The sequence below is a fragment of the Coloeus monedula genome (genome assembly GCF_965178545.1).
Source record: "Coloeus monedula genome assembly, chromosome: 14".
NCBI lineage: Eukaryota > Metazoa > Chordata > Aves > Passeriformes > Corvidae > Coloeus > Coloeus monedula.
The window spans coordinates 11,832,984-11,857,504 of NC_138794.1; the positions used below are offsets into that span (position 1 = coordinate 11,832,984).

A 24,521-nucleotide genomic window follows, 5' to 3' on the forward strand; every position below is an offset into this window, starting at 1 on the left:
GCCGCGCCGCTACCACCGCTCGCGGGGGGGGTGGCCGGGGGAGGAGCCGGGCGGAACCAGGCGGAGCGCGGGCTTGGCCCGCTCTGGATGTACTGTCCCCCCTCCACCCCCCCCCCGCGGCGGGGCGGATGGTGCGGCCCGGCCAGCGCGTCCCGTTGCCGGGTGAGGCGGTGCCGCCATGGCCGCGGCGGGAGCGGGGCCGGAGCCGGGCAGGTGGGTGTGGGCAGCAACGGGACCGGCTCCTCCTGCCCCGGCAGAGCAGCCAGGGCACCCCGGGTCACTCCTCGGTACCCCGAGTCGCCCCTCGGCTGAGGCGCGGCGCGTCCCGATGCTGCTGAAGGGATGCGGGGTGCGGGGGGGTTCGGCCCTGCGTGAGGGGGAGCGGCTGGTGCGTGTCGGACCAGGGCTTGGTCTGTAAATGCTGCGGGGTTTGAGACTTCGGAGTTGTTTAGTTAACGTAAATATACGAGTTTGACGTGTGGTCTCCTCACAGGCTGCCTGGAGATTTTATCTCTCGTTAAGGCTTTTAAGATCCCTGCCCCGTGAAACCACCTGTGCCATGAAAGGTGTGCGAGATGCATGAGCAAACATCATTCCTTGGCAGAGAACCTCAGTCCTGAAGTTTATTGTCACTGCTTTGTGAGGTTTGTTTTAAAACTGAGTTTTTGCAGCCTTTCTACTATCAACGACTTAAAGACATTTGCTTTATATTATCTTATAATGGTACAGAAGTATGGGAAGTCGCATGGATCTTTTTTCTGTATTTAGGAATAATTTGATTTGAATTAAATCCTTCTACCGAATCCCATGGGGTTTGGTTACACATATGATTTTTGTCCTAACTTGCTTTTTAGATTCAAGAAGACCTTCACAAACTTAAAATGGAAAAAAACAACTTGAAAGGAAATGTAGAAGCTGTGGATATTTGTGACCTCAGAACAGCAACTGAAGGAACTGAACTTGGGCTGAGAGTAAGTAAAATAGAGCAGATCCAGAAAATAATCCCGTTTTTAAAGTCTGTGTCAATAATTCGCTTGGGGCCACTTTTTGTTGTCCTGCAAGACCCCTTTCCAATCAGCAGCTGATGAGATTACTCCAACATTACAGTTCAGAATGTTGGTTTCCTTTTTTGGGTCATCAGAATTAGATGATCTTGTGCCCACTAGCCAAAATCAGATTTTTAGTCCATCAGAGGCACAAAGTTTATCAACTTTTCAGTCAAGCAAAGACCTGGATTGCTTAATGAACTGAATTTAATAAAATTAAAATTACTTATCTTTTAGTAATATCTAAACATCATTTTTTCCCTCTAACAGAAACATGCTGAAAGCTATTTAAATGTTATAAATGGCCAGGAGTTAACTCTTTCTTCAGCTGGTAATAAAGAAGTAAATTTAAAAGAGCCCCCTAAGTGGTAAGTGAAACATGTTTTATTGCAAGACCCAAAACCTGTGGTGACAGAATCTTGTAAAGCAAATGGGAGTATTGACCTAGAAAAAGTTAGTTTAGTTTCGATTTTAAGTTAAAAAAAAAAAAAAAGAAGAAGGTAAATGCAATTCTAAGTGGCTACAGCAGTGCTCTGCTGACTCTTGGGATTTTACCTTTGCTGAATGCAAATTTAAAGAAAAATACAGTCATTTGGATAGAACTGGATGAAAGCAGCATGGGTTTAATAGGTGAAATCTGAGTAATTTTTAGAAACCTCACTGCCTGTTTCTTTCTCAACCAGGGGTCTTCCTTTTGGTGCCTGCCAGAAGCAGCTGGTTTTGCCACGAGTTGAGCCTGTGGCTGTCCAGAGACGCAGCAGATCAGCCCCACGTGTGTCCCAGGGCTCTCAGGTCTGAAATCACACACTAATTGTTCTGCCAGGGACCACATTCAATGAGTGTTTGCTGTCTTGTAGGGTACCAATGCATCCCATAATACTCTGACTCCCCATGGATTCAGGTTTTAATAATACCCCATGACTGAAAGTGTTAAAAAATTCTCAGTAGAAGGAGCAGCTGAGATAGGAACCTTCTCCCAGCCTGGGATAACATTTAAGTTGGGAAGAATTTCAATATCATCCATGCAGATGTGGAATTGGCACTTCCCACACATCTAAGCTGACAAAGCCACTTCTATCAGGTGGTTTTTTATTAATCATTTCAATTCTTGTTATCCTGTGTGGCACTTTCCCCCCCTGCATTGATCATTTCCCTGTCAGCCTGAGTGAGGAGTTTGCATTGGGAATCATCCCCTGTTTTAATTGAGAAGGTGCTCAATTCTCCCCAGTTCTTTTTTTAATAGCACCAGCAGTTTCCTCCCTGCATAACGGTGTGTTATAGTAATAAAATAAATACCACAAAAGCACTGATGAGGTGAAAATTGAACTTTCTGTCTCTGTGCAGCCATGTGGGTAAAAGTGTAATTGGCTTGGATAATAACTTGTGTTCTTACAACCCCAAATCTAAATGAGCATCTCATTGATACATCTGCTTGTAATTACCATCAAAAGAAGAGAGAATATATTGTGTAGATAAATAAATTATGCCATTTTCAGTGCTTTCACAAAATAATACAATTGTTCAATACTTCAAATACACATCTAATGATTCTTGAACTTTTTATGGCATATTTTATTTGTAAAAATTGGAATTTTCCTGGATTTATTTTTATGTTTATACATTAGAAGATGCACCAAAATGTTTCCAACTTAAGAAACTTCTACTGTAATAAAAACATAGGGTATCACTCTGGCTTTTATAGGTATGCTTTAGGTATTTCTTATAACAAGAAGAAACTTGTGAAGTCTTTTTCTGTCCATTGGGATTTAAATCATCATGGTTTTTATTAGCAGAATAGTTGAGCTCATTCCATGCAGATCACAGAGTGCATTAAGAACTACTATGTTTTAATTCTGATCGTTATCAGGGGTTTTTTTTTTTGTCATTTACTAATAATCAAGTGCTGTTCCTGCACTGAGTCAATGAGCTGTAACTGATCTGGAGGAGTTGTTATGGTCCATCAGGTCGGTGATTCCTGAATTCCAGTGTCTGGCAGACACAGCCAAGGTAGATTGGATTCTTGTTATCCTCTCTGGGAAGCACAGGGAACCCCCTCCCAAAGGATGGTGAGTGTGTAAACCATGACACAGGGACCTGTGCTGATCCAGGGAGTCAAACCTGACTGGGTTTCCACTCCGTATTTAACCCAAAGGTGTGCAGATGTGGAAATGTCAGAGCTGGGAATGGAATTAATTGAACAAAGTCTGAAGAAAGTGTATATTTGGATAGTATTTGCAAGTCTTTGCAAAGTTTTCCATCTAATCAAAAGGCTTTGTTGTTTGCCCTGTTCTGTGTGGAGTCAAATAATATTAATTTTTATCATCATTTTGCAAATTTGCAACATGTTAGACAATTTCTGCCTCTAAACACTTCAGCCCCTGTGCTGTTATTTTAAGATTATCCCTATTCTATATTTCAGCAGCAGGTGGAAATGGATGTTAAAATCATGCTTGAGCCAGAGAACATTGATAATAAAGCTGGTTTAAAACATCCCAACATTGAGACCAGGCTGCCACTTATAACTAAGAAAAAATCTGCTTCTGTAAGTAACTTTTATTATTTTATGGGTTCATTATATGCAGCTTTGTACTCTTACAATTAATATGTATCACTCCTAAATAAAAAAATTAAGTGAAAGTAATTTCCTCATAATTTCCTACTTTTTGGTATGGATATATAAGGATCAAACCATTTTGAGTGATAATACTGGGGGAAATCTGTAATATCACAGGTTTATGTACCAAGATCCCAATCCAGCAAAAGTATGAATATACATGGGAATGTGCATGGTCAGTAATCTCAGGAAAATCAGGGAGAGGAGATAAACTGGTGCTTGGGGAGTTTTGGCTCTTTGGACCCAAAGATCAAGGAGGAATTAAAAGCCCATTCTTTGCTCTGGGAATGTTGAAATTGTGCAAGATCAAGTTTTGATTCTTCCAAATTTCTGTCTTGCAACTGCAATTTTCAGTTCTGCTGCCAATTCTGCAATTGTTCTGCAGCAGTTGAATGTAAAGATATTTTTAGCAAAGAATGCTTTCAAAAAAAAAAAAAAAAAAAGTAGGCACAGCCATCCCTCCCAAAATCAATTATGTTCACAAATTTAGCACAGCACTGTGGTCCACACACCCAATGGTCTCACATGGGGATGCTCTTCTGCAATTTAATTTATGTGACAGAAGCATCCTGCAGCAAGCCCAGTGCTCTAGGAGAGATTCTGGGGTATTTGGTTTTAAACAACAGAATCTGTGAATGGCACAGTTGTGAGCTGCCACTTATAAAAAATGATTTTTGAAAGCTGTTGCCCAGACTAAGAGGTGATTTGTCTAACCCTGTGATAATAGAGTTAATTAGAAAAAAGCATCATGGCTAATAGCTTTTTAGAACCACTCTAAAACACTCACAGAGAGGAATATTATCCTACTGCAGAGAGCCATGTGTTTTACCACTCTCCCTGAAACATGCACTGAGCGCAGAAAACTTATTGGGGACTTATTTTACGAGCATTTAATGTGAATTAGTCAAGCTCCCAGATACGTATTTGCAGTTGCTGAGGAGCTGACAGGTCAAAAACCAAGCAGGTATTTCCTCTCCAATTTATTCTCTTCAAAGTTTTCGAATCTTTGGGCACAACGTGTGGTTTGGGATGTTCTGCCTTTGCTGGCTGTAAAATTTTGCAGTTGGTATTTGCAAAATCCACTGCTGAGTTGTGTTTGTTGTTAAATGTGGTGTCTGCCAGCACTTAAAGGAGGGATTTTATATGATCTATATGATTATACATTATATATATGATTACTATTAGTAGCAGCAGTGAATCTGTGTGCAGCTGCAGGTCTGAAATGACATTAATTTGGATAAAATTTAGATTAAAGTCGCTGCGGGAATCGGGGCCGGCGGCACCTGCCCGGTGTCGGCGAGAGGCCGGCAGGGGGCGCTGTCCGTACGCGCACGTGCCTCAGGTGTGTCCGTGGGGTCAGCGAGCGGCTCCCAAAAAATCCATGGAAAAATCACTCTCATCCAAGTAAATTAAAAAGTAATTGCTTGTCTCGCGCCATACAGGTGTATTCCAGGAGTTTTCAAGGAGAGCTGAGCAGCTGAAAGCGTGGTGAGGTTAAAAACTCAGGAGTTGAGGTGACCTGAGGGGTCAAGCACAAATCTACCCAGACTTTTTATTATCCTGCCATTCCTGTAGTTGGAAAAATCATTAGTCAGGATTTCACTGTTTCACCAAAAATGATGTCTTTTCTTGCTCTTTTGATATTATAAAGTTGCTGATGCTGGGTTTTTTCATAGAAACTAAGAACAATTAACTATTGCCCTTTTGTACCTTTTTTGGGTCTGATAATAATGCTTCATCCTCTGTTAAATTCTGTAGCTATTTTAAAATGAGGGCTGTCATTCTGTTTGAAACACAGACTGGGCATCACTTTCTTTTGCAGTTTATATCTGGATAAGAGCTGAAAAATGATGAGTGGATAATTATTAAATATGTATATTTCCATGGAGTATCCAGCCAAAAGAACAGTAATCTGAAATGCAGCAAAAATAATTCTGATGTACTGGTGCAATGTAGAAAAGATTCACAGCTCTACCTTCCATTTTCATAGGACTGCTGTTCTGTTATAGAATTATACTGGCACTTTTGGGTCCTTGTTTTCTTATAAATGTATATTATACTGTAAACTTAGGAACCTGTTCATTTATTCATGAGGTAGAATTTAATATGGTGATGATTTCTAGCCTTTATGAGTTGCATCTTATCTAGTGTGGCTCTAATGGTGATGGTGGTGATTCTGGGGCTTTTTTTAAGCTCACTTGTTTGAGCACAACCATTTTAATCATATCCTCAATTATTCATTCTTTATTCAGCATTTGCATCCTGCTAATCATTAATGCTTATGTTGAAAGTGTATTTATTTTCAAAATTATAAAGCAAGGCAGGGCAATTCCTTTCATTTCAAGTGATTGGAAGAAGTTGTAGAAGAAATCTGGTACCCTAAATCTGACTGTGTTTTAAACCCAGGCATGTGGCTCTAATTACAGCCAAAGCAGAGTTTGGCAGTGGTGGCAGGATGAGACTTAAACAAATTGATGTCACACTACAGTAAATCAAAAGAAGCTCCTTGCATTTGTATTACGGTGTGTAATTGTAATAAGCAGCACAGTGATTTAGTAAAATCCTCTTGTCACTAAAAATAAAAAGGAAATAATTGGTGAGAGAGAGTTAACAGATGACTGCAGTCAGCATCCTCTCAACCTGGAAATGGGAATGTGAAGGTCACCCCCATCTCACCTGACAAACGCAGAGCATTTTGTTGGTAAACAAATTAATCTTTCGAAAGGTCACCATTTGTTTTAAGTTTTTATCCAGTTCTTGTCATCTGGAATTGCAGATTGACTGTCATTTTGCAAGGCAGGGGTGCAGCCAGAGCTGCTGAAGCTGTTTGTGTGCATTTCAGCATTCCTTGACAAAACTCAGTGCCTGATTGGGATGCCATGGGCTGCTGGTTTACAGCTGGCTCCACACAGGAATGGAGGCTCATCCCTGAATTCCAATAAGTTGATCCTACATATCCTGCCTCGTGTAAGCTGGCCCTCTGCCCACAAGTAAAACATATTGTGGTTCAAGCCAGCAATTATCTTCCTTACTTCCTTCTGTGCTGCTTCTGGTGCCTGTTTCAAAAAGCAGATGTGGGATTCACCAAAGTTCTCCAGCTATTCTCTTTCACACCTGTTAGGGAGGAATTCTGATGGAGGTGGATTTCTGGGAGAGCTAGAGAGCAGTAGGTCAGGAAAGGGGCAAAGCTTGATTTCTCCAACTATGTGGAAAATTGACAGTTCAGAGCCATCTCTGGTCACTTTAAGAGCTTAAAGAAGGTAAGAATAACATAAAACCTGTTGTTAAAGATGCAATTCCCAGTTTCTTCCAATTAAACTTGCCTTCTCCGAGCTCTTTCCTGACAGTTTCCTGAACATACTGAAAAGTGACCTTAGTTCCATTGATTTTATTTTGCTGTGCTTCCTCTTTCCCTTTATAGGAGAAGTGCTGTGTCCATCAAATCTTGACAGCAACTTCTTAAAAACAAATACGACAGTTTGGAGAAGATAGATGGAATGATAGATTAATCTGTTATATCCCTTTTTCCCCATTACTACCACTCCTCAGATTTTCTGATATTTATTTACCAAATCTTGTCTCTCTATTCCTGGTTTGGCGCACAATACTCATCTTTTCTCTGTATTTAATACCAGTCTTTGTTTTTTACTGGAGGAAAAAATACTTACAAAGATATTTACCAAAAAAAAAAAAAGTTCTAGTTAAATATTGCTAGGTAAAAAGAAAACAAATAGAGAACTAATCAGAAAATTTCCTGTGGTGTTCCAACAAGTGCCCTATTTAAAATGAAGAAAAAAGCAAAAATAAAGTGTGAGAGGCTTATCCACAGGAGAAAAACACTTTAGAAAGGGTAATAGAATTGTTTTTCTTGTGTCCCAGGTTAATTACATTCAGAAGCACTTGAAATGAAAAAAATAGTTTTTTAGCACACTCCAAGCATATTTTAAGGCAAGTCAGCCTTAGTCTGCCCTGCAATTTAAGAGCTCCCTTCCAGCCCTACAAAACTGAACTTTAAAAATGCCCCTGATAAATCAGTGATGTTAAAAGTAAATCTTTCTCTTGCAGAACTTAATATTATTTTTGAGGTCTTATTTTTGTAATTGTGTTGGCTTAATTTTAGTGTGAAAATACTCCCAAAATGGAAGCAGTTTGGCAGATTTTGCTTTGGTATCTCCCTGAATTCTTCAAGAGGGAGCTAATGCAGCAATCAGGGTGCTAAAAGAACATGGAAAGGTATAGGGACTGGGTGGAATTTTCGTGGGGAGCTGTTGTGGATCAGCTCCACAGTTCCACTCTTGCCTGTAAGGAAGTGAATGATGGCACTGGACAGTGTAAATGAGAGATTAAATTACATTTCTGTTGTATCAGTCCTTGTTTTAACATCACACCTGGCATGGACTTTAGAGAAATTAAAGGCTACAGCAAAAAAGAATTAAATCTCTATCTCCAATTAAAAACACTCCAAGCCTCCAGGCTGCTTTTGAACTCACACACTCCACCTGAACTCCTTTTCCTTGTAGCTTATTACATCTCTATGAAAAGAATTAAAATGTATTTCATTGCTGTTTATCATAACAAAACCTCATAACTGGGATTTAAATTAGGATAAAACTCACCAGGAATAAAATCAGTGCTGCCTTACTGATACAGCAGCAACAGCCTGGAAAAGGAATCACTGTTTAATTCAATTTCTTGCCTTTTATTTATTTTTGTTGTGGCCTCACCAAACTGCTGGGGCTGAGGGTGAGCAGGAGAGCGTGGTTTATGATTTCCTTTTCTCAAATATCAAGCCACTTATATGGCAGCTGGCATAAAGTTAATCTTTGTTCCATGGTTGTTGCTATTTTCTTGGAACGCCAGGACATAAGGATTCATCCACCTCCATCGCTTAAAGCAGAATGCTCCATAATGGCCATAACTAAAATGAGGATCTGTGAGTTCTCTGAAAGATATTTTATTATGATTAAAAGTACAGATTTTCTCTCTCCCTCATCTCTCATGGGCAGTGTTGTTAGACAAATTGGGAGGAAAGATTAGAATAGTTAATTTTTGATCTGTCTCATTTCCCTCTTAGGATTCTGAGCAGTTCTTGAGAGTTGTTTCTCCCTTTCTAGAAAGTTGCTGGGTGCTGTTACTCAGTAGTTATGACCCAACAGTGCTCCAAGATCCCAATCATGGCCTGGATTGTATTAAAAGCTTGATAATCACTCATTAAAAGCTAATATTTTAAAGTGTTCCTTTTTCCTTCTGGTTCCTTGCTTGTGTATGCATTTTATATTTTTAGAGACCGTTCTGTCAAGAAACACTGTATTTATACTACTCTCTGAAAACTGAGCAAACTTCCTGGATTCCTTTGTTAAATAATACACAAGTCATCAATTAAATTTAATTAACTTTATTTTAAATTACTGAAGTAACAGCAGTAGGCAATACTGTAGCATGTTCACGAGCAGTAAAAGTAGTGGTACATTGTTAAATCTTAATGAAATGGTCACAGCAGAAATTATATTTATTATTTATTGCTGCAGGAGTAGAGAAATGTCTGTAAATCCCAGATTTCCCTTTGTTAAAAGAAGGTTCTGTCTCTTTCTAGATGTGCAGTCAGAAGACAGGAAAAGGTCACAAAGTTACCAGCCCTTGGGCTTTGCCTGCCTTTCACTCCCTGAATTCTGCCTTACCCCTGGTAGAAGACGACACCCCAAAAGGTGAGTCCTGGGGGCCCCCCCGGGTGCTGCTGGGCTGCTATTTGCAGCAGATATCTGGGAACTGAATTTTCTGCCACCTCTAGACTTCCAAGAATTGTGATCAGACGTTGCAAAGGGTAGGGATGAACTTCAGGCTGCTTACTTCAGGTGGTAGCTGATGGAGGGTGTAGTGTGTGTTGTGCTGAGCATCGTCCTGAGCCAGTTCTTGGAGCTCACAGGGTTTAGCTGCTGCTGGAAAGAATTTTGTGTGTGGTGGAGGTTCTTGTCTAAATACCAGTCAAAATAAACTGCCATGATTAACAGCTGGTTATTAATTGTACAATCTTAACTAGACTTGGATTGTTTTAGCAATCAGCTTATATTCATAATTACATGATTATATTGTGCTTTACAAGAGTTAATTCTCATCCATTCTGCATATTAAATTGCATTCTACAAGCATCTAATTATAGATGTACAAACATATAGTTCCCTTTGAGAATTAGCACTGGTACAATACCTTGCATGTATTTGTCAATTTTTATAGGCAAAGTTCACCTTCCTTCATGGTAAAACACTGAATATTGAAACATAGGAATCTTTCAGTTAAAGAAAATTGCTGCTTTTGTAGTGTTGATGTAGAACTTGGGTCTGCCTTTGCTTAATTGTTTCTTCATTGCTATGAATTCCTTTTCTTTCCTAGCTGGAATTGTTCAGGAATGTCATCTTCTTGTAGGACCTCTGAGCCTCACTGGCCAAAGGCTCATCCTTCCAGCAGCAAAGAGAACTCTGCCAGTCCCTCCTGTTGTATCCAAAGCAGCACCTTTCCCTGAATTTCCCAGGCAGCACAAGAAATCAGCTGCAGGTGAGTACACAGCATTGATAACAACCTTCAGCTGCATCTCCAGCTTCACTCTCAGGCTGTGGTTTTATCTCCCAAGGAAAGAGCTCTGAGATGAGCACTCACCAAATTCTGCAGTGCATAAAGCCCAGGAGAATCCTGTGTCTTGCAACTGGGTAGGAAAGAGATTTCTTCATCCCTGGGAGGGTTTGGTTCCTGTTCATTCCTGAGAGCCTCCTGGGTTCCTACCTGCACATTTCAAATTCTAAGCATCCAAATCTGAAGCTCTGCCCAGTGTTAAGCCAGTGGTGCTGGAAATCATGTCTTTGACCAGGCGATCAAGCCTCTATTTGCCCTGTGATTAAATGAATAACTGATAATAAGTGAATGAAACCTGCAATCCATGTTTTCTTTGTACAGGAGAGATCAGTAGCAGGCTGGACCCTGAGAACACAGACACCATCACCTTCCCAAAGCCAAAGGGAGCAATTTATGGCACATATTCCTCTGGTAAAGGTAACATTGCACCACTTCCATCCAGCAATTCCATGGTTTCAACAAGGAAATCAAAGCCAGAGTGGACATATCCAGCTCAGCAGTTGGAAGCTGAGGTGCACATTCCCTCTCAGACACAGGTATTTGATGGAATGAATCATTCAGTGAGGATAATGAGGTTTTACTCATGTTTTTAGTACTGTCTTCACCAGAGCTGATTTAGGAAGTGACTGTAAATCTCAGGAGGGTTTGAACCACATCCAGTAAATAGTAAATATTGAAATAAAATAACAAATACTTTGTGTATTCCCAATTTCTGCTCTTTCAAGTCTTCTACCTAAATTTGTCTGGGATTTGGTTTGGTTTTTTTTTTTTTTTTTTTTCACAGAATCTTAGAAAATTAGTTTAGAAAGGATGTTAGGAGGTTATCCAGACCTCCAGGCAGAATTACCTGTACCTGTAATATTGCAGACAGCTGTTTTTCTAACCTGTTCTGAAAACTTTGGGTGATAGCAACTCCACAGCCTTCCTGGGCCATCTGTTCCAGTGCTTAACTAACTATCTTTACTGTTATAAAAGAGTTTTTGAATGTTTCATCTCCATTTCCCTCACTGCAGTTAAGCAAATGTGGTGTTTCCCTTTATACCTACAGAAGAATCTGGGGGAGTTTGACCTTGACTGTTCAGTGCCTGCTCATTGTTCTTGATCCCCATGGAAAAGAGACATTTCTTTCTTTTATGGATAATTATTGTTTTCTGTGACAAACTGTGGAGTTTTGCTTCATCTTTCCAGACTTTTTGACTTCTGTGCCATTGAGGAGGTGTGAAAAATGAAAGAGAAAGTAAACTTGAGAAATGGACATCATGGAATCATGGAATGGTTTGGGTTGGGAGGGACCTTAAAGCTCATTCCTGCCATGGGCAGGGACACCTTCCACTATCCCAAGTTGCTCCAGCCTGGCCTTGGACACTTCCAGGGATCCAGGGGCAGCCACAGCTTGTCTGGAAACCTGTGCCAGGGACTCCCTCACCTCACAGGGAAGAATTCCTTCCCAATATCCCATCTAACCCTGCCCTCTGTCAGTGGGAAGACATTCCCTGTGTCTTGTCATTCCAGGGCCTTGTAATACCATCTCTCCATCTGTCTTACTATCAATGAGATGTTGAAGTAAATAAAAATAATTACCTAAAAATGGTATGAATATACTGCCCTGAGTTTGAAAATCAGAGCTAATGAGTTGCTGGCTGAAGTTGCCAGGAATTAGGGAATGCTGTGAAGAGGCAGGAATGTTTCTATTCCAAGCTTTACCCCATTTGCATTTTTATGGTAGGATGTTTCCTGTTCTCCTGGGAAAGGTGGAGGCAGTCTCAGTGGAGGAATGCCGTTGCAGTTACTTTCTGCTTTTAATCCTGTGAATCAGTGTAAAGTTTAATTTTTATATTTGGTAAATCAAGCATTCCTTGGTGCAATTAATGTATTTCTTCAATATTGCTCATAGTTTTCCATGACCTTGGAGGTTTTCGTATGGCAGTGGGTTTGATGGTAAAACTGGACAGGATTTGTAGCTCTGATGGACAGAACCAGGATCAGTGTATTTCAGATACACAGATCCTCTCATTTAAGTCACAAAAAATAATAAAAGAGTGCATTTTAACCCTCATTTACAGCACTATTTGTGGCTCTTCTCTCCCTGCAGCCCCCACAAACAGCTCAGCCCTTCCAGGATCCCTACTTGGACTGGAACATTGCTGTCTACCATGGCACTGTGGACCAGAAAGCTCCAGGTTTTCTGGCACTCCAACAGCACTATCATTCCTCTTGGGGGAGCATTGTGGGGTTTTTGGAACACACAGAAAAGCTCCTCAAGGACCACGCCGTACCCTTGGCTACCATCAATGGCCAAAAGTTGGCACAAATCGCCTCGGACTTTGATTTTAATGAGAATCCCACCAAAAGTGACATTTTGTCAGTGATAAAGAATCAGTCAGCTGTGGAAAAGATCTTAAACCGACCTGGCCAGAGATGCAGAGGCCAGGGGGGCACTGCAGCGGCTGCTGCAGACATCCCACGGCGGTGTCACGGAGCCGCGCTGGGCTCCGGGCGGCAGCAGTGGGCAGCAGGTGTGCTCGGCGCTTCCTGGCGCTCCTGGAATCACCGGGCACGTGTGAGAAACGCCCTGAGGGAAGCGCGCCACAGACACCTGGAGAATTTTTACAGCAGGTCCAAGGTGTGTGGTGCTACCAGCTGTTACTGCAGCTCTTCTTTTCTAAACATCTCCTGCTTCACTGCTTGCAAGAAGCTGTTCCCATTTTTTTCCCCCTTTAACCATCCAGTTGTCCGAGGATCATATTTCATCCTTCATCAGCAATTCAGCCTTTGTGGGTGCAAAATCTGTCGCAGTGTTTCTGGTGAAAATGTCCCTTCTCTTTGGCTTCAGTGGTTCTGTCAGAAAATCAATGTTTTAACTGCATTACCTTAGTTCCTTATATATACCTTGTGGCACTTAATTTGCTGCAAAAAAAAAAATCCCTCTCTTGTCTACATTCCTGTCACCACTTTGTCAGAAAGTATTTAAGTTTGCAGACAGCCTCTTAATTAGTGCTCACAATTTCATTTATGTTTGCTTTCTTTTTTTTCATTCATATTCTGTTAATTAAGTGAGCAGCCTCTAATCTTCCCCTGCCAGTAGCTTCATGTAGCCACCTAATTAAATTAATTGGGGAAGATGTTTTAAGTATGTAATTAAATCAATTAATATAATTTATGCCTGGCTTAACTGTACAGTGGAAAAACAGCTGAAGTTTGACTAGATGAATCCACTACAGCTTCCTGTCACTGATCAATGCTCTTCTTGATTTTTAGCATCTGGCAGCCAACTGGAATCGCATCAGGACCTCCAGGAGGACTATTATCCATATCCCATCATTAGGTATAACACTTTTGCCTGCAAATCTATCAGCAACCTCTATTACCCACCACATTATGACTCCTTGATTGAGTTCAAGGAAGGCCCCTTGTTTTATTCAAATTGGTCTCGGCAGGAAAATGTTCTCGACATGATGAGAGTAATAACACAGGGCCCTCGCTTGAAACGCTGTTTAATTTGGGGATTAAGCAAATAAAGTCATTATGTGGGGGCCTCTATTCAGTGGAGAGGTGATTTGCTGTAATTTGCTTTCATCTGTATGAAATGAACTAAAAAGTTGTATTTTTTTCCCCCTGAAATAACAGATAATGTTTGCAGGCTCCTTTAATGAGAGGCGAAGCCGGGCCCGTGCACGTTGATGCTGGTGCAGCAATAAGGCAGGATATTGCTTGTACACTGTTTTTAATCAAATGTGCAGTCAAAATGATAAGCTACATTCTCTGAAATTATTTAGTTCTAATTACGAGCAGATGGGATGCTTTATTTGCACCTAGGGCGCCTGAGCAAAAGGAAATGCTGTGTGAACAAGAATAATTAAGAAGTTGAATAGTGTTTTTTGCGCTTAAATAATCTGCAGTTTCATGTTAATTAGCACTAATGTAATTATTTAATTACATTTATGAATTGGGGGAGCCTAAAAGCTGGTTTCTGCCACGTAATGGCAAAGTGGAGGTGTTGAGAAATTAGGAGGATGATTTCTTGGGAATTTCTAGAACGCACTGATAATCTCCTAGAATGTGAAATCCTGTCAAAACACTTGTAACTGGATTTATAATTTGTATTTACACAGCACATTAATTGACCTGAGAGCTTCAGGATTTCGTAAAGTGAATTGGTTAAGACCTGAATTAATGAAGATGGTAAATAAGTTTTAAACTTGAAGTTTTGCAGCCGAGATAGCCCTTTATTCCATGATTCTGCTGGCTGTGTTTAACATAAATATACATTTGATCAACAACTCCTTTTAATTACACCTGTCTTAAAGTCTTGTGACCATCCCAGGTTAAATCACAACTGAGTGCTATTTTAAACCAGGATAATTTTAAAATAATTTAGACATTCCAGTGTTCTAAACTGAATAAAAACGTGGAGGAGAGCCTTTAGCCAGAAAAAAGCAATTATTAATTAGGTGTGTGAATTCAAAAGTCAGCAGAGCTGTTGCATACCAGATGTTTTCAAAGATGTATTAAAATAATCCTCAGTATAATCAAAACAGGCTGACATCAAAAATTAATCATTATGTCCCTGTTCTTCTGCTGGATTTGGGAATTTATAGAAGTTTTTAAATTATTTCAACCTCTTAAGTAAAAGGTAAAACTCCAGGGATATTCCACTTTATTCAGCACTTCACTGGGAGCCCAGGCCCTGATTCTGTAACAGGGTTTACACAGCCTTGTGCTGTAAATACAGGAATTTGAATCTCCCCCTTAATGAGGAAGAAAGGAAGGGGTAAAGATAATTTGAGTGCAGATGTTTTCTTAGAAAATCAGAAAACCTATATAAGTAGGCTAAAATATAAAAAAAATATATACATTCTCTCTAAAAGAGGCATTTGAAAGTGCTCTTTGGAAAAGTTTTTCCTGCTTGTTTTTATTAAATTTATCTATATAAGGATATTTCCAGTATTCCATAAGGATTTTACATGGATTAAATCATGGTAAGCTTATTAAAATGTAATGTAAGTATTTGGGTTTTTTTTTTTCTTCTTTAGAAATGTTCAGATTAAAACTGATTTCGAGAAACAGCAACAAAAAATTATTTAACATTGAGCAATTTTGGTTTGATCTAATTTTAAGAACAGCTTATATTTAAGATTTTAAAAGGTGAAAACATAAAATCCCTACACTAAAAACCTTTAAAATGTAACAAAAAATTTTATATGGTTCATTATTCTGCTTCTGCACATTTGATATTTTAGAATTAAGAATAATTTGAATCAACTTGGAGGAAGCTGGAAAATTTAAACAAGTAACATTTGGTTCAGTCAAAAAGGACTAAATATGCAAAATGCTAACTGATTTCAGCAGTATTTTTATTTTTTACTGCCTTTGTGCAATCATAGAAATTTTTTAAGTTACAAAACCTGGGACGAGCAGATAAACAAGAAGACACTGAAGTTTGATGATACTCAGTGGTTTCTCTGTTCAGTTTTGTAAATCAAAAATAAAACCTGAAATTCTCTCCTCAATGTCCTTGACTTCAGCATTTGAGGTAAATCAGAGTCTGATTTTAATTCCCTTGCAGGTGGAATTCCAATAAATGGTGATAGTCAGGAGGGTGAATTTCTCATTTCACAACTGTTTCAGATTCATGTCAAGTTTCTGGAAATAATCCAGGAAAAGGGATAGTGAAGGGCTTAAATTGTACTGCTGGGAGGAGCAAATGGTTCCATTTATTTCACCCAAACAAAAACTTGGAATTTCTAGGATAGCTAAAAAAAGAAAGTGGATTCCAGTGTTAAAGGATTGTTGTCAGGCAGAGTAAGGAGAAATAAATTTGAACCTTCAAATCAGATTTACTCCCTTAAATGTGTGCCAAATATAGAGAGAAAAAAGCAGTTTTATTTATTAAACCTTGGTTATTATTTCCTAGAGCTGTCCCAAGTCCTGGGGAGTACAAGGTGGGTGATCCCAGCTCGTTTTCCTCCTTCCTCTTCAGGTATTGCCCCATGGGGATTTGAGCCTTTGTGTCCTGTCCCCCTCTCTGCTGTTCTTTTTCTCCAAGGCACATTTATGGATTCTTTGTTGGGAGAAGTCACTTGGAGATGAGCAAAATTTATTAAGGAAATGTCAATTAAAGGGTGTTAGGTCATGGCTGAGGTTGAAAGGGGGAGGTGAATTCATTCCTACACCTCTTATTTTAGCACTTCTGTGACGCTCCCTGTACTTCGGAGTCATTAATGCAAGAACCAATCCCATTCCCAAGTGTTCCTTTGTCCACATCCCAAATTTCAGCCACCATTTGGAGTTTCTTACCCAGATCGGAGGCTGGATCAGAAACCAGAACTGATGGCACAGGTGCACTGGAACATGTAGGTTATGATCACAATATATTGAATTTATTTGGATTGGATTCTGTTTAAACTGGAAGAAAAGGAATATTAAACCTTTAATCAGCTTTATCAGGTGTCCAGTCTTGAGTGAGGAATGTTCAAGGTGGATCAGGGGGTGAGAAGGAATGTGGTTCATCCTGTCCACTGGGAGGGCAAGGATTCACCAGGAGGGAATATTCCTCATTAAATCTAATGGGGTCATGCCAGTGGAAGTTAATATATTGTGAATTAATATGTTTTATTAACCTTCCTGTGAAAAGTACAGTGGTACAATGCTGTAATGGATCTGCAGAGCCAGAGCAAAATGCAAATTTTAACTTACTTAATTGCTACTTTGTTATTCCTTTCAAATAATTCCTGGTTTTTCAAGTGATATTTGCGTGTTATATTTTGGCCCAGTTCTTAAAATCCAACATTTTCAAGAGGACAGTTCAGGGTAAGGAAATCAGCTGCTTTCTGAGGCTGACATTTAAATGGCTTGAGAATATTAGGCAGCATTTTTAGTAGCTTAAAATTGAGTGAGAGAGCAAAATGAAGCCTTGAGACTAAAGTTTAAATACTCAGAGCAAGCTTTTATTCTAATTACTGTAGCTTAATACTAGAGGAGTAAAAAAAAAAAATAAAATCAATATATTTTACTTTGATGTAGTTCTCCAAGTGCCTGGTACCGGTATGCTGACTGCAATATGTAAGTTTGAGAAGAAATGACTAAAAATTAAACTGGTAATTTTAATTTCTTTGTATTTTCTTATGTTCTGTGTGCAAAGTGCCAGTGCCACAGCACCTTAGAATGCTGATTATTTGTTATAGTTGTCTTTGTAATTAGTCTGAAATATCCACTTTGTTGTTTTCTAAATGAAAGCATTGAAATACTGAGCAGATTTTAGCCTAAGTAAGTTTTCTCTGAGTTTCTGATGATTTGCCATGTGTAAATGTAGGGAAATACAAGGATCTTGTTCCTGGATCAAAGTTTTTATGCCAAACACTGAATATTGGGCTTAACCCTGATGGATTCAATGGCAACCGACAGTGGGGTTGTGGCTGTTTGTACAGACACCACAATTCATTTAGAATTGCAGCAGTTTGAAAATTACAGGCTTAAAAATTATAGTTACAGTGCTGCCATCACTTCCTGCAGTCTTTTCGAATGTGAGCATGGAATCAGCTGGAATTCTGACCTCCAAAGAGATAATCCAGGCTCAGACAGGCTGTCACTCACCTTTCCTCTGCAACAAAGTGAGCAGGTAGCACTGAGACATCTCCTTAATGAAGTGGGTTTGGTGCCTTTTATCTGTGTGAAGGACAAAATTACCAAGATTCTTGCTTAATGATGGTGTCATTTTTTTCCCCAGTGTTTAAAAAAAAAAAAAAATCCAGCAACATGAAAGACTCCCAACAAAATGGTCTGCATGGTTAAATTAGAAAACTCTGTAGGTCTGTAACATTCAGGTCTGTATTTAAAATGACAGAAAAACATGAAGTTGCATCAGTAATAAAAGTAAATTCAGAAAAGTGCTGCAATGAGTGCTGTGGGATTTGAAATAGGGGGGTTTTTTTTTTTAGCTCTTTTTAATTCAGAAGTTTGATTTTTTTTCCAAATCTGTATGAGGGTTTTCTGACTCCAGTTTGAGGGGGGCTTTCCTTGTTTTCCAGGATATTCCCAACGCATCCGTGAGCACATCCCTGATCTTGCTCTCCAGCAGAACCTGCAGATGGGAAGGCTGTGTGACATCCTGGGTATGTGATGAGCTCCTGCCTCCTGGTTTTTGATTATTCCCCCCCGAGTTGTGAGTGAAAGAAAACAACACAAGGACTTCTTGTATTAATATTAAATATAGAGCACGGAGAAGCTGAGAAGGAATTGATCTGCTGTGGCACTTCCTGGCCATGTTATCCATAAAAAATCCTGCTGGTTTCTTGTGCCTCTGTGATAAGGTAAAGCAGCCTCATCCTGTGACCTGCTGAGCACCACAAAGTGTTTAGTGTTCTACAAAATTAGGTAGCTAATTCTGTTAGTGCTCATTCAGGCTCACACGGAGAGAAAGATGTGCTGCGAAAGAGCAAGCCCTTGTTTAAACCAATTTTTTTTATTTTAAATCAGCAAATGAGGCAAAAGGCATCCATTTAAAAGTTTTTTCCTGACAGGCTTCTTTTAAGCAAAGCAGGGAAGGATATTATTTATCAGTGACCAACTTCATTGGCTCCCTGGAATGACATACTTTACATGATTCATATATATTTCAGGATCATGATTATTTTATAAATGCCATTTACTAAGTTTGTAACAAAAATATATTAGATCCAGAAATTTACAGTTGCCTAAAATAATAATGTAATTGCCTTTATATATTATCTAGGCACTAATATTGGTTTTTTCCACTGTACTCTTTTTTTTTTTTTCTCACGTGGATTTTTTTGGCTCTAAAATGATAGAAACTTAAAGGGACAAAGTCACACATGAAAGAGACATTTCTTTTTCTCATGTCTGAACATGAAAACTGGTTCTACTGTAAAATAGACCGCGAGGAAGATACAAACTAGTGAAATATTAACTGAATTATGAACTAGATGAGATGTTCTACCTGTGCCTGGCAGAAGAGGACTGAGATTTATCATTTTGGTTTGGTTTTTCCTTGGAAAAGCAGAGGACTTCCTTGCTGGTTGTGACCGCCTGTGAGTTAAGCTGTCCCTGGAGCCCCACTGTGTCCAAAGGAGAGTTTATTTCTCTTTATAGGGCAGTGCTACAGCAGTAAAATGTGCTGCACCTTTTTATTCCCCAAATTCACTTGAGTTGTCAGTTTTTCACTTGAGTATTGACTGGTGAATGGCTCTGAACTCTTCTATTAAGTATTTTTAAAAGTTACATGTATGGTAAATAATTATAGAAAGACTATGACTGTGGGCTCTGTGGTATTTTAATGCCTCAGGTGAGTTCTGGCCTCACATTTTTAATGTGGATTATTTCCCTGCTGCTCTGGCAAAACAAAGTCAATCAGTGGGATCTCTTATTCCTTTACAACATTTGGCTCAGGGTTTTCTTATCCAATCCTTGCTTTGCTGCAGAGTCGTTCCCACGGAATAGCAGTTATCCCTGGCACTTGTGCACAATAAAACAGTGAAAGACTTTCCCACTTCCCATCTTGGAGTGCTTTTTGCCAGTGTATTCTATTGATGCTTCAAGGCCCATTAATTCATTAGCTCATCAATTAACATTAATATTTTAGCAGAGCAGTGTGGTTAAAATTTTCCAAAACTGCTTATATTACAGATTTTTCTTCTGTTTAGACACAGCCCTTCAGCCCACGCTGTTTTCCATGTGGACAAGCAGATTTCCACACTGTGTTGAAGTGGCTGCCCTGCACACTCGCATGCCCAGCAATGGTTGTTAATGATACCCCACCGTGAGCTTTTGTGTGGGCAGCACAGGAATAGGAACAGCCCATGGAAAATCCAGGCAGCATAGAAAATTGCAATTTCCTCAGCTTTCTAAACTGAATAGCTCAGTTTTATAATTTGTTGGCGTTAATGGGATATATTTTTAAAGCAGTTCAATTCCCACTGATGTTAATGGGAGTCGGGCTTACAAATCCCCCTGCACCACTTCCCAAATCCTGCCCCCAATATGTTCTGCAGATCGAATCCTGGGAAGCAGCTCTTTTTTTGGGTTGCTGACCTGTCTTCAGAGAAATGCTGAAGCACAGCGAAAGCACTAAGATGTGGGAATTAGACCTCATTTTTATTTCCAGTGCTTTTTTAGAGACGCTGTTTGTGAGCAAAGGGTCGGGAATGCTGGGATTGCTGTTGGGAATGCGGTGTACCTTTCTCCCAGCAATGAACACTGTGCCCCTTTGTTTCAGATGCCAACGTGGACGTCATCTACATCTGCCCCCTTGCTCTGAGTGAGGAGTTACTGCAGTATTACAATAAACTCCTGGGTCTGCAGGCAGCTGTTAGATCTGGGAACCCCGAGGACATGGCTGACCTGCAGGACAGGTTCAAAATTCTCACCCCTGAAGCTATAAACAGCTTCCCTGTGAGTTTGTCTTCTAATTACTACAGCTTGAGGGATGCAGTAAAATTAAATTGGAAATTTTATAACTTGCAACGCTCTGGTACACATCAGTGAAATATTATTGCAAGTTTAAGAGCTTTACTGATTAGACTACTAGTTAGAGCATTGGAAATAAATATCCTGGTTTAGCTTTATAGACTTGCTTGAGATAGTCCTATATTGGCTATTTGTAGGCTGTCGTCCCTTCTGACTCTGTGCTTTGGACTGGGAACATGATAGATTTATATCTCTAAGCAAATCATAGCAATAAACCATTCTTATTACTCAAACTTTATTTCTGGCTCGCCCAGCATTCAATCATTCCTGTGTTTGCTGAGTTTCTTGCAACTAAATCCAATGTGGAGCTCCTTAAAGAACAGGGCTTAAACAAAGTTAGGTAATAATACAGAAATATGAGTTTCAAACAGATCAGAATAATACATAAATATTAGCTTCAATAACACTGAAATAATAGGTCCAGAATAATAATTAATAATACAGAAATATTAGTTCCAAACCTGTCAAGTCAGGTTTAAATCTATATGCTGAAACATGTTCTAATTAATGTACTGTGTGTACAGTGTTTCTGAAAATGCTACAGTGTAGTGGAGACTTCTCACAGTGAATAATAGTTTTATATTGCAAGTATTAAACCTACAGTGTCTTGGCTGAGATTTGATTTTTATCAAACTTTTTTGTGGCATGTTTAGGGGCTTTGCTTGAAGCCCTGCTGCTGTTTTTGCTATTTTTTTATTTTTAAATTGCACTTTGATCAGTTATTGCAAGTTTTTTCTCTGGATGCTGGGTTATTTTTCCAATAGTAACTCCCAAAATCTGTCAGGAGAATGGGCAACACTAGATTTTAGGTGAACCACGTTGAGGTAACCCTTGGCTCTTCAGTGTCATGTACCTGTTAATATGCAAAATGCTCAAAGTACCTTGTTTTCATTAAACATGTGTTTACCATATAATAATTAATATGTTTAAGGAATATATCCTCTATGTGGAGAGGAATCAGCTGAGAACTGATTCTGGCCATCCCTTGGCTTCAGTGACAGTTTGGGCTGTGTAAGGGTTTGAGCTTTATAGGCTCTTTTTGAAGGATCTTTCTCCAGGTTATTGAATAAAAAGCTTTTATTGCACCTAATGGATCAAAATTTACTCCCAATCAATGAAAGTGTGGCTTGAAGGCCACCTCAGAGGGCTTCTTTTAGTAATTCCAGAAGCACAAATTAGCCTTGCACGTTTTCCCAGCTATTTTGATGGAATTGGATGGAAGGAAAATGTGTGGAAAAGGCGCAGCTGGCCCTGATCCTCCACTTGAGGTGTGTCACAACGGGAGGCAGCTTTGCTCTCTGTGGTGAGGCTGAGGCCAAGGTCAGATCTGGAATCTTGGGAAGCTGAAAACAAAACAAAAATCAACAGGTTTGAGAGCCAAGAACTTTGGTTAATCCCATATCCCCTGTTCTGGGCAGTCCTGCTGGAATCCTTCAGTTCTCCTGCTTTTCCATGCTCTCCCTCACACCTCCATATATCCTGGCAGCTCTACCACTCTCAAAAAGCAGGAATGAAACAGCTTTTACAGCCTGTTTCCTGCACTCCTTAATTAACTGTAAAATCCATTATTGAGGGACACAAAGCAAATCTCCTCCCTACATCCCCACTCTGGCCCCAGGGAGGGAGTGACCGGGGCTGGGAATTGATCTTGTTCCCTGCATGGCAGAACTCTGGAATGGGCCAGCTCCCTGCTTTTGCACCAGTGCTCAGGTAAAGAAAAAACTTGGACCAGAACTTTAGAAGTCTTGGCTTTAAAGCTCATGCAAGGAAAAGGGCTCCAGGTAACTTTGTTGTTATTTTTGTCCTTCTGTGATTCCCTTTTTTCTGCTGGAACTTCGGAGAGTATCCCATTTCTGCTGTCCTTGCAGTGTGTCCAACTCCTTCATAGAGATTTGGGCACTTTTTGGAGCTGTGTTTGGTATGAGAAAGCACCAAGGGACTGACAGAACTGGATTCCTTGTGTCCTTTTCCAGCATCGTCCCTATCCAAGCAATGAAATCAGGATTTATACTTCAGTCCCTGCCAATGAACATCCAGGACCTGGAAGGAAAATATTCTGTGTTCCCAATGCTGGAATTCCCTGGCAAATCCAGGATTTACATTATCCTGAAAAGGGATACGTTCCTGATCGAGGCCTACGTTAGATGAAATCTCAATAGAAAGATGATTTTCTTCTTGTTGGGATTATGATTTGTCGATGACAATTTATTGCAGCGGATTTCTCTTGTGCTATTTCTCTCTGTCTCATCCCCAGTGCATTTCCATATTTTTGTGACTATATTTGGAATACCATGCATAGGATATGTTGTTTAAAACATTTTGGAAGTTTCAGCTGCAATGAGTGGTATTCTTAGTTTAAATTCTGAGCTTATAGGATATGTAATGAGCTAATTGTTCAGCAGTAGACCTTTTTGGGAAGAAATGAAAAATTCTCTCCAAAAAGTTGGAAGCCCCTTTTATTTTAAGCAACCACAAAACTAGTCCTCTCTCTTTGAGTGCTACTTTAGATCAGCTATCAGAGCTCTTGTGTAATGGAAATGTGCATCCCCAGTAATTTAATGTGAGCATTGAAAGCTTTTGTAAATCAAAGTGGTTTATTCTCAAAGAATCACTTAAAATACCACTGAACTGTATGTGAAATACATTCCCTGCTATAGATGGGGTTTCTTCATTTTTTTATTGATTTTTAGGAGCTCTGGAGTTAAACCATGCCAGGAGTGTTGCTGAGATGAATCACTATTATCCAAAGGCCACCAGCCTCTCTGCCGACTGACAGAAGGATAATTCCACATGGATCAAATAAATACAGATGTGTAGTAATTAGTTCTATTCCCAATGAGGCCATTTCCAACACACTAAAGATGTGCACGATTATGGAGCCTCACCCCAACAGCTTTTATCAATTTAAACTGCTAAGCTACAGGATAGGTCATAACCCAGCCTGCTATTAATAATGTATTTATTGTGGGCAACATTAGGAATTAGGGGGAGAAAAAAAAAACACTTCTCACAAGAAAAGAATAATGTTCTCTTTTTACAGGAACATCACATGTGCCTGGCCACTGTGCTCAAGTACAGTCCCAGGACAATCCAAAGGCTCCAGGTTCTGATCCAGAGCAGGGATGCCTACGTGGTTGGGGGGGTTCCCCACCAGGATGATTTGGCCGTGGCCGACGTGCTCCAGGTGCCACTTTTGGGCTCAGAGCCAGCAGTGGCTCAGCTCTACAGCACCAAGTCTGGCAGCAAGAGAATCTTTGCCAGTGCTGGAGTGCAAACCCCTCCTGGAGAGTGGGGCATCCACAGCAGAGAGCAGGTGAGCGGGGTGTGCTCTGGGGTGGGACAGTGTTCACCTGACAGGGTGGGGATTTGTGTAATTACAGTAACTCCAGTGATGGGACCCTCATGGGTTTCGTCAAATCTTGGGCGAGATTGGGTCCTTTTTTGGCTCAATTAAATGCAGTTTGTGCCCAAGGCAGGAAGGAATACAATTACTCTGGGATTCTTCGTGGTCTTGAGGATATAAAAGTGTTTGGTCCAATATTTGAGACTGTTTGTGCTGCTGCCCCATGGGTGAAGTCATGAAATTAATCCATTTTGCCAGTGACTGAAGATGCACATTTTCCAAAATTCCTTGTTCTAAGGGGAAGGAATTTTCCCTTCAATCGGCCTGTTCCAGTTGAGGTTCACCGAGCGTCTCTGCAGTTTTACTTTGTACCCAGCCTGTCATTGCTAAATTCATCTCTCTTGTTGTTGTG

General features: G+C 40.0%; 1 protein-coding gene across 1 annotated transcript in view; it reads left to right on the forward strand.

Annotated features, from left to right (window-relative positions):
- Nucleotides 1-541: 541 nt before the first annotated feature.
- IQCH (IQ motif containing H) overlaps nt 542-24,521 on the forward strand; it is a gene marked incomplete at its 3' end in the record, with an annotated part of 49,652 nt that continues 25,672 nt past the window's right edge. Inside the window, exons 1-13 of the mRNA XM_082290436.1 lie at nt 542-644; nt 855-971; nt 1,317-1,414; nt 1,730-1,838; nt 3,466-3,588; nt 9,254-9,365; nt 10,081-10,209; nt 10,606-10,820; nt 12,377-12,907; nt 13,543-13,609; nt 18,312-18,395; nt 20,516-20,691; nt 23,807-24,079. Coding sequence (XP_082146562.1) covers nt 882-971; nt 1,317-1,414; nt 1,730-1,838; nt 3,466-3,588; nt 9,254-9,365; nt 10,081-10,209; nt 10,606-10,820; nt 12,377-12,907; nt 13,543-13,609; nt 18,312-18,395; nt 20,516-20,691; nt 23,807-24,079 — 2,007 coding nt within the window. The 5' untranslated portion in view covers nt 542-644; nt 855-881. The remainder of the gene's footprint in view (nt 645-854; nt 972-1,316; nt 1,415-1,729; nt 1,839-3,465; nt 3,589-9,253; nt 9,366-10,080; nt 10,210-10,605; nt 10,821-12,376; nt 12,908-13,542; nt 13,610-18,311; nt 18,396-20,515; nt 20,692-23,806; nt 24,080-24,521) is intronic.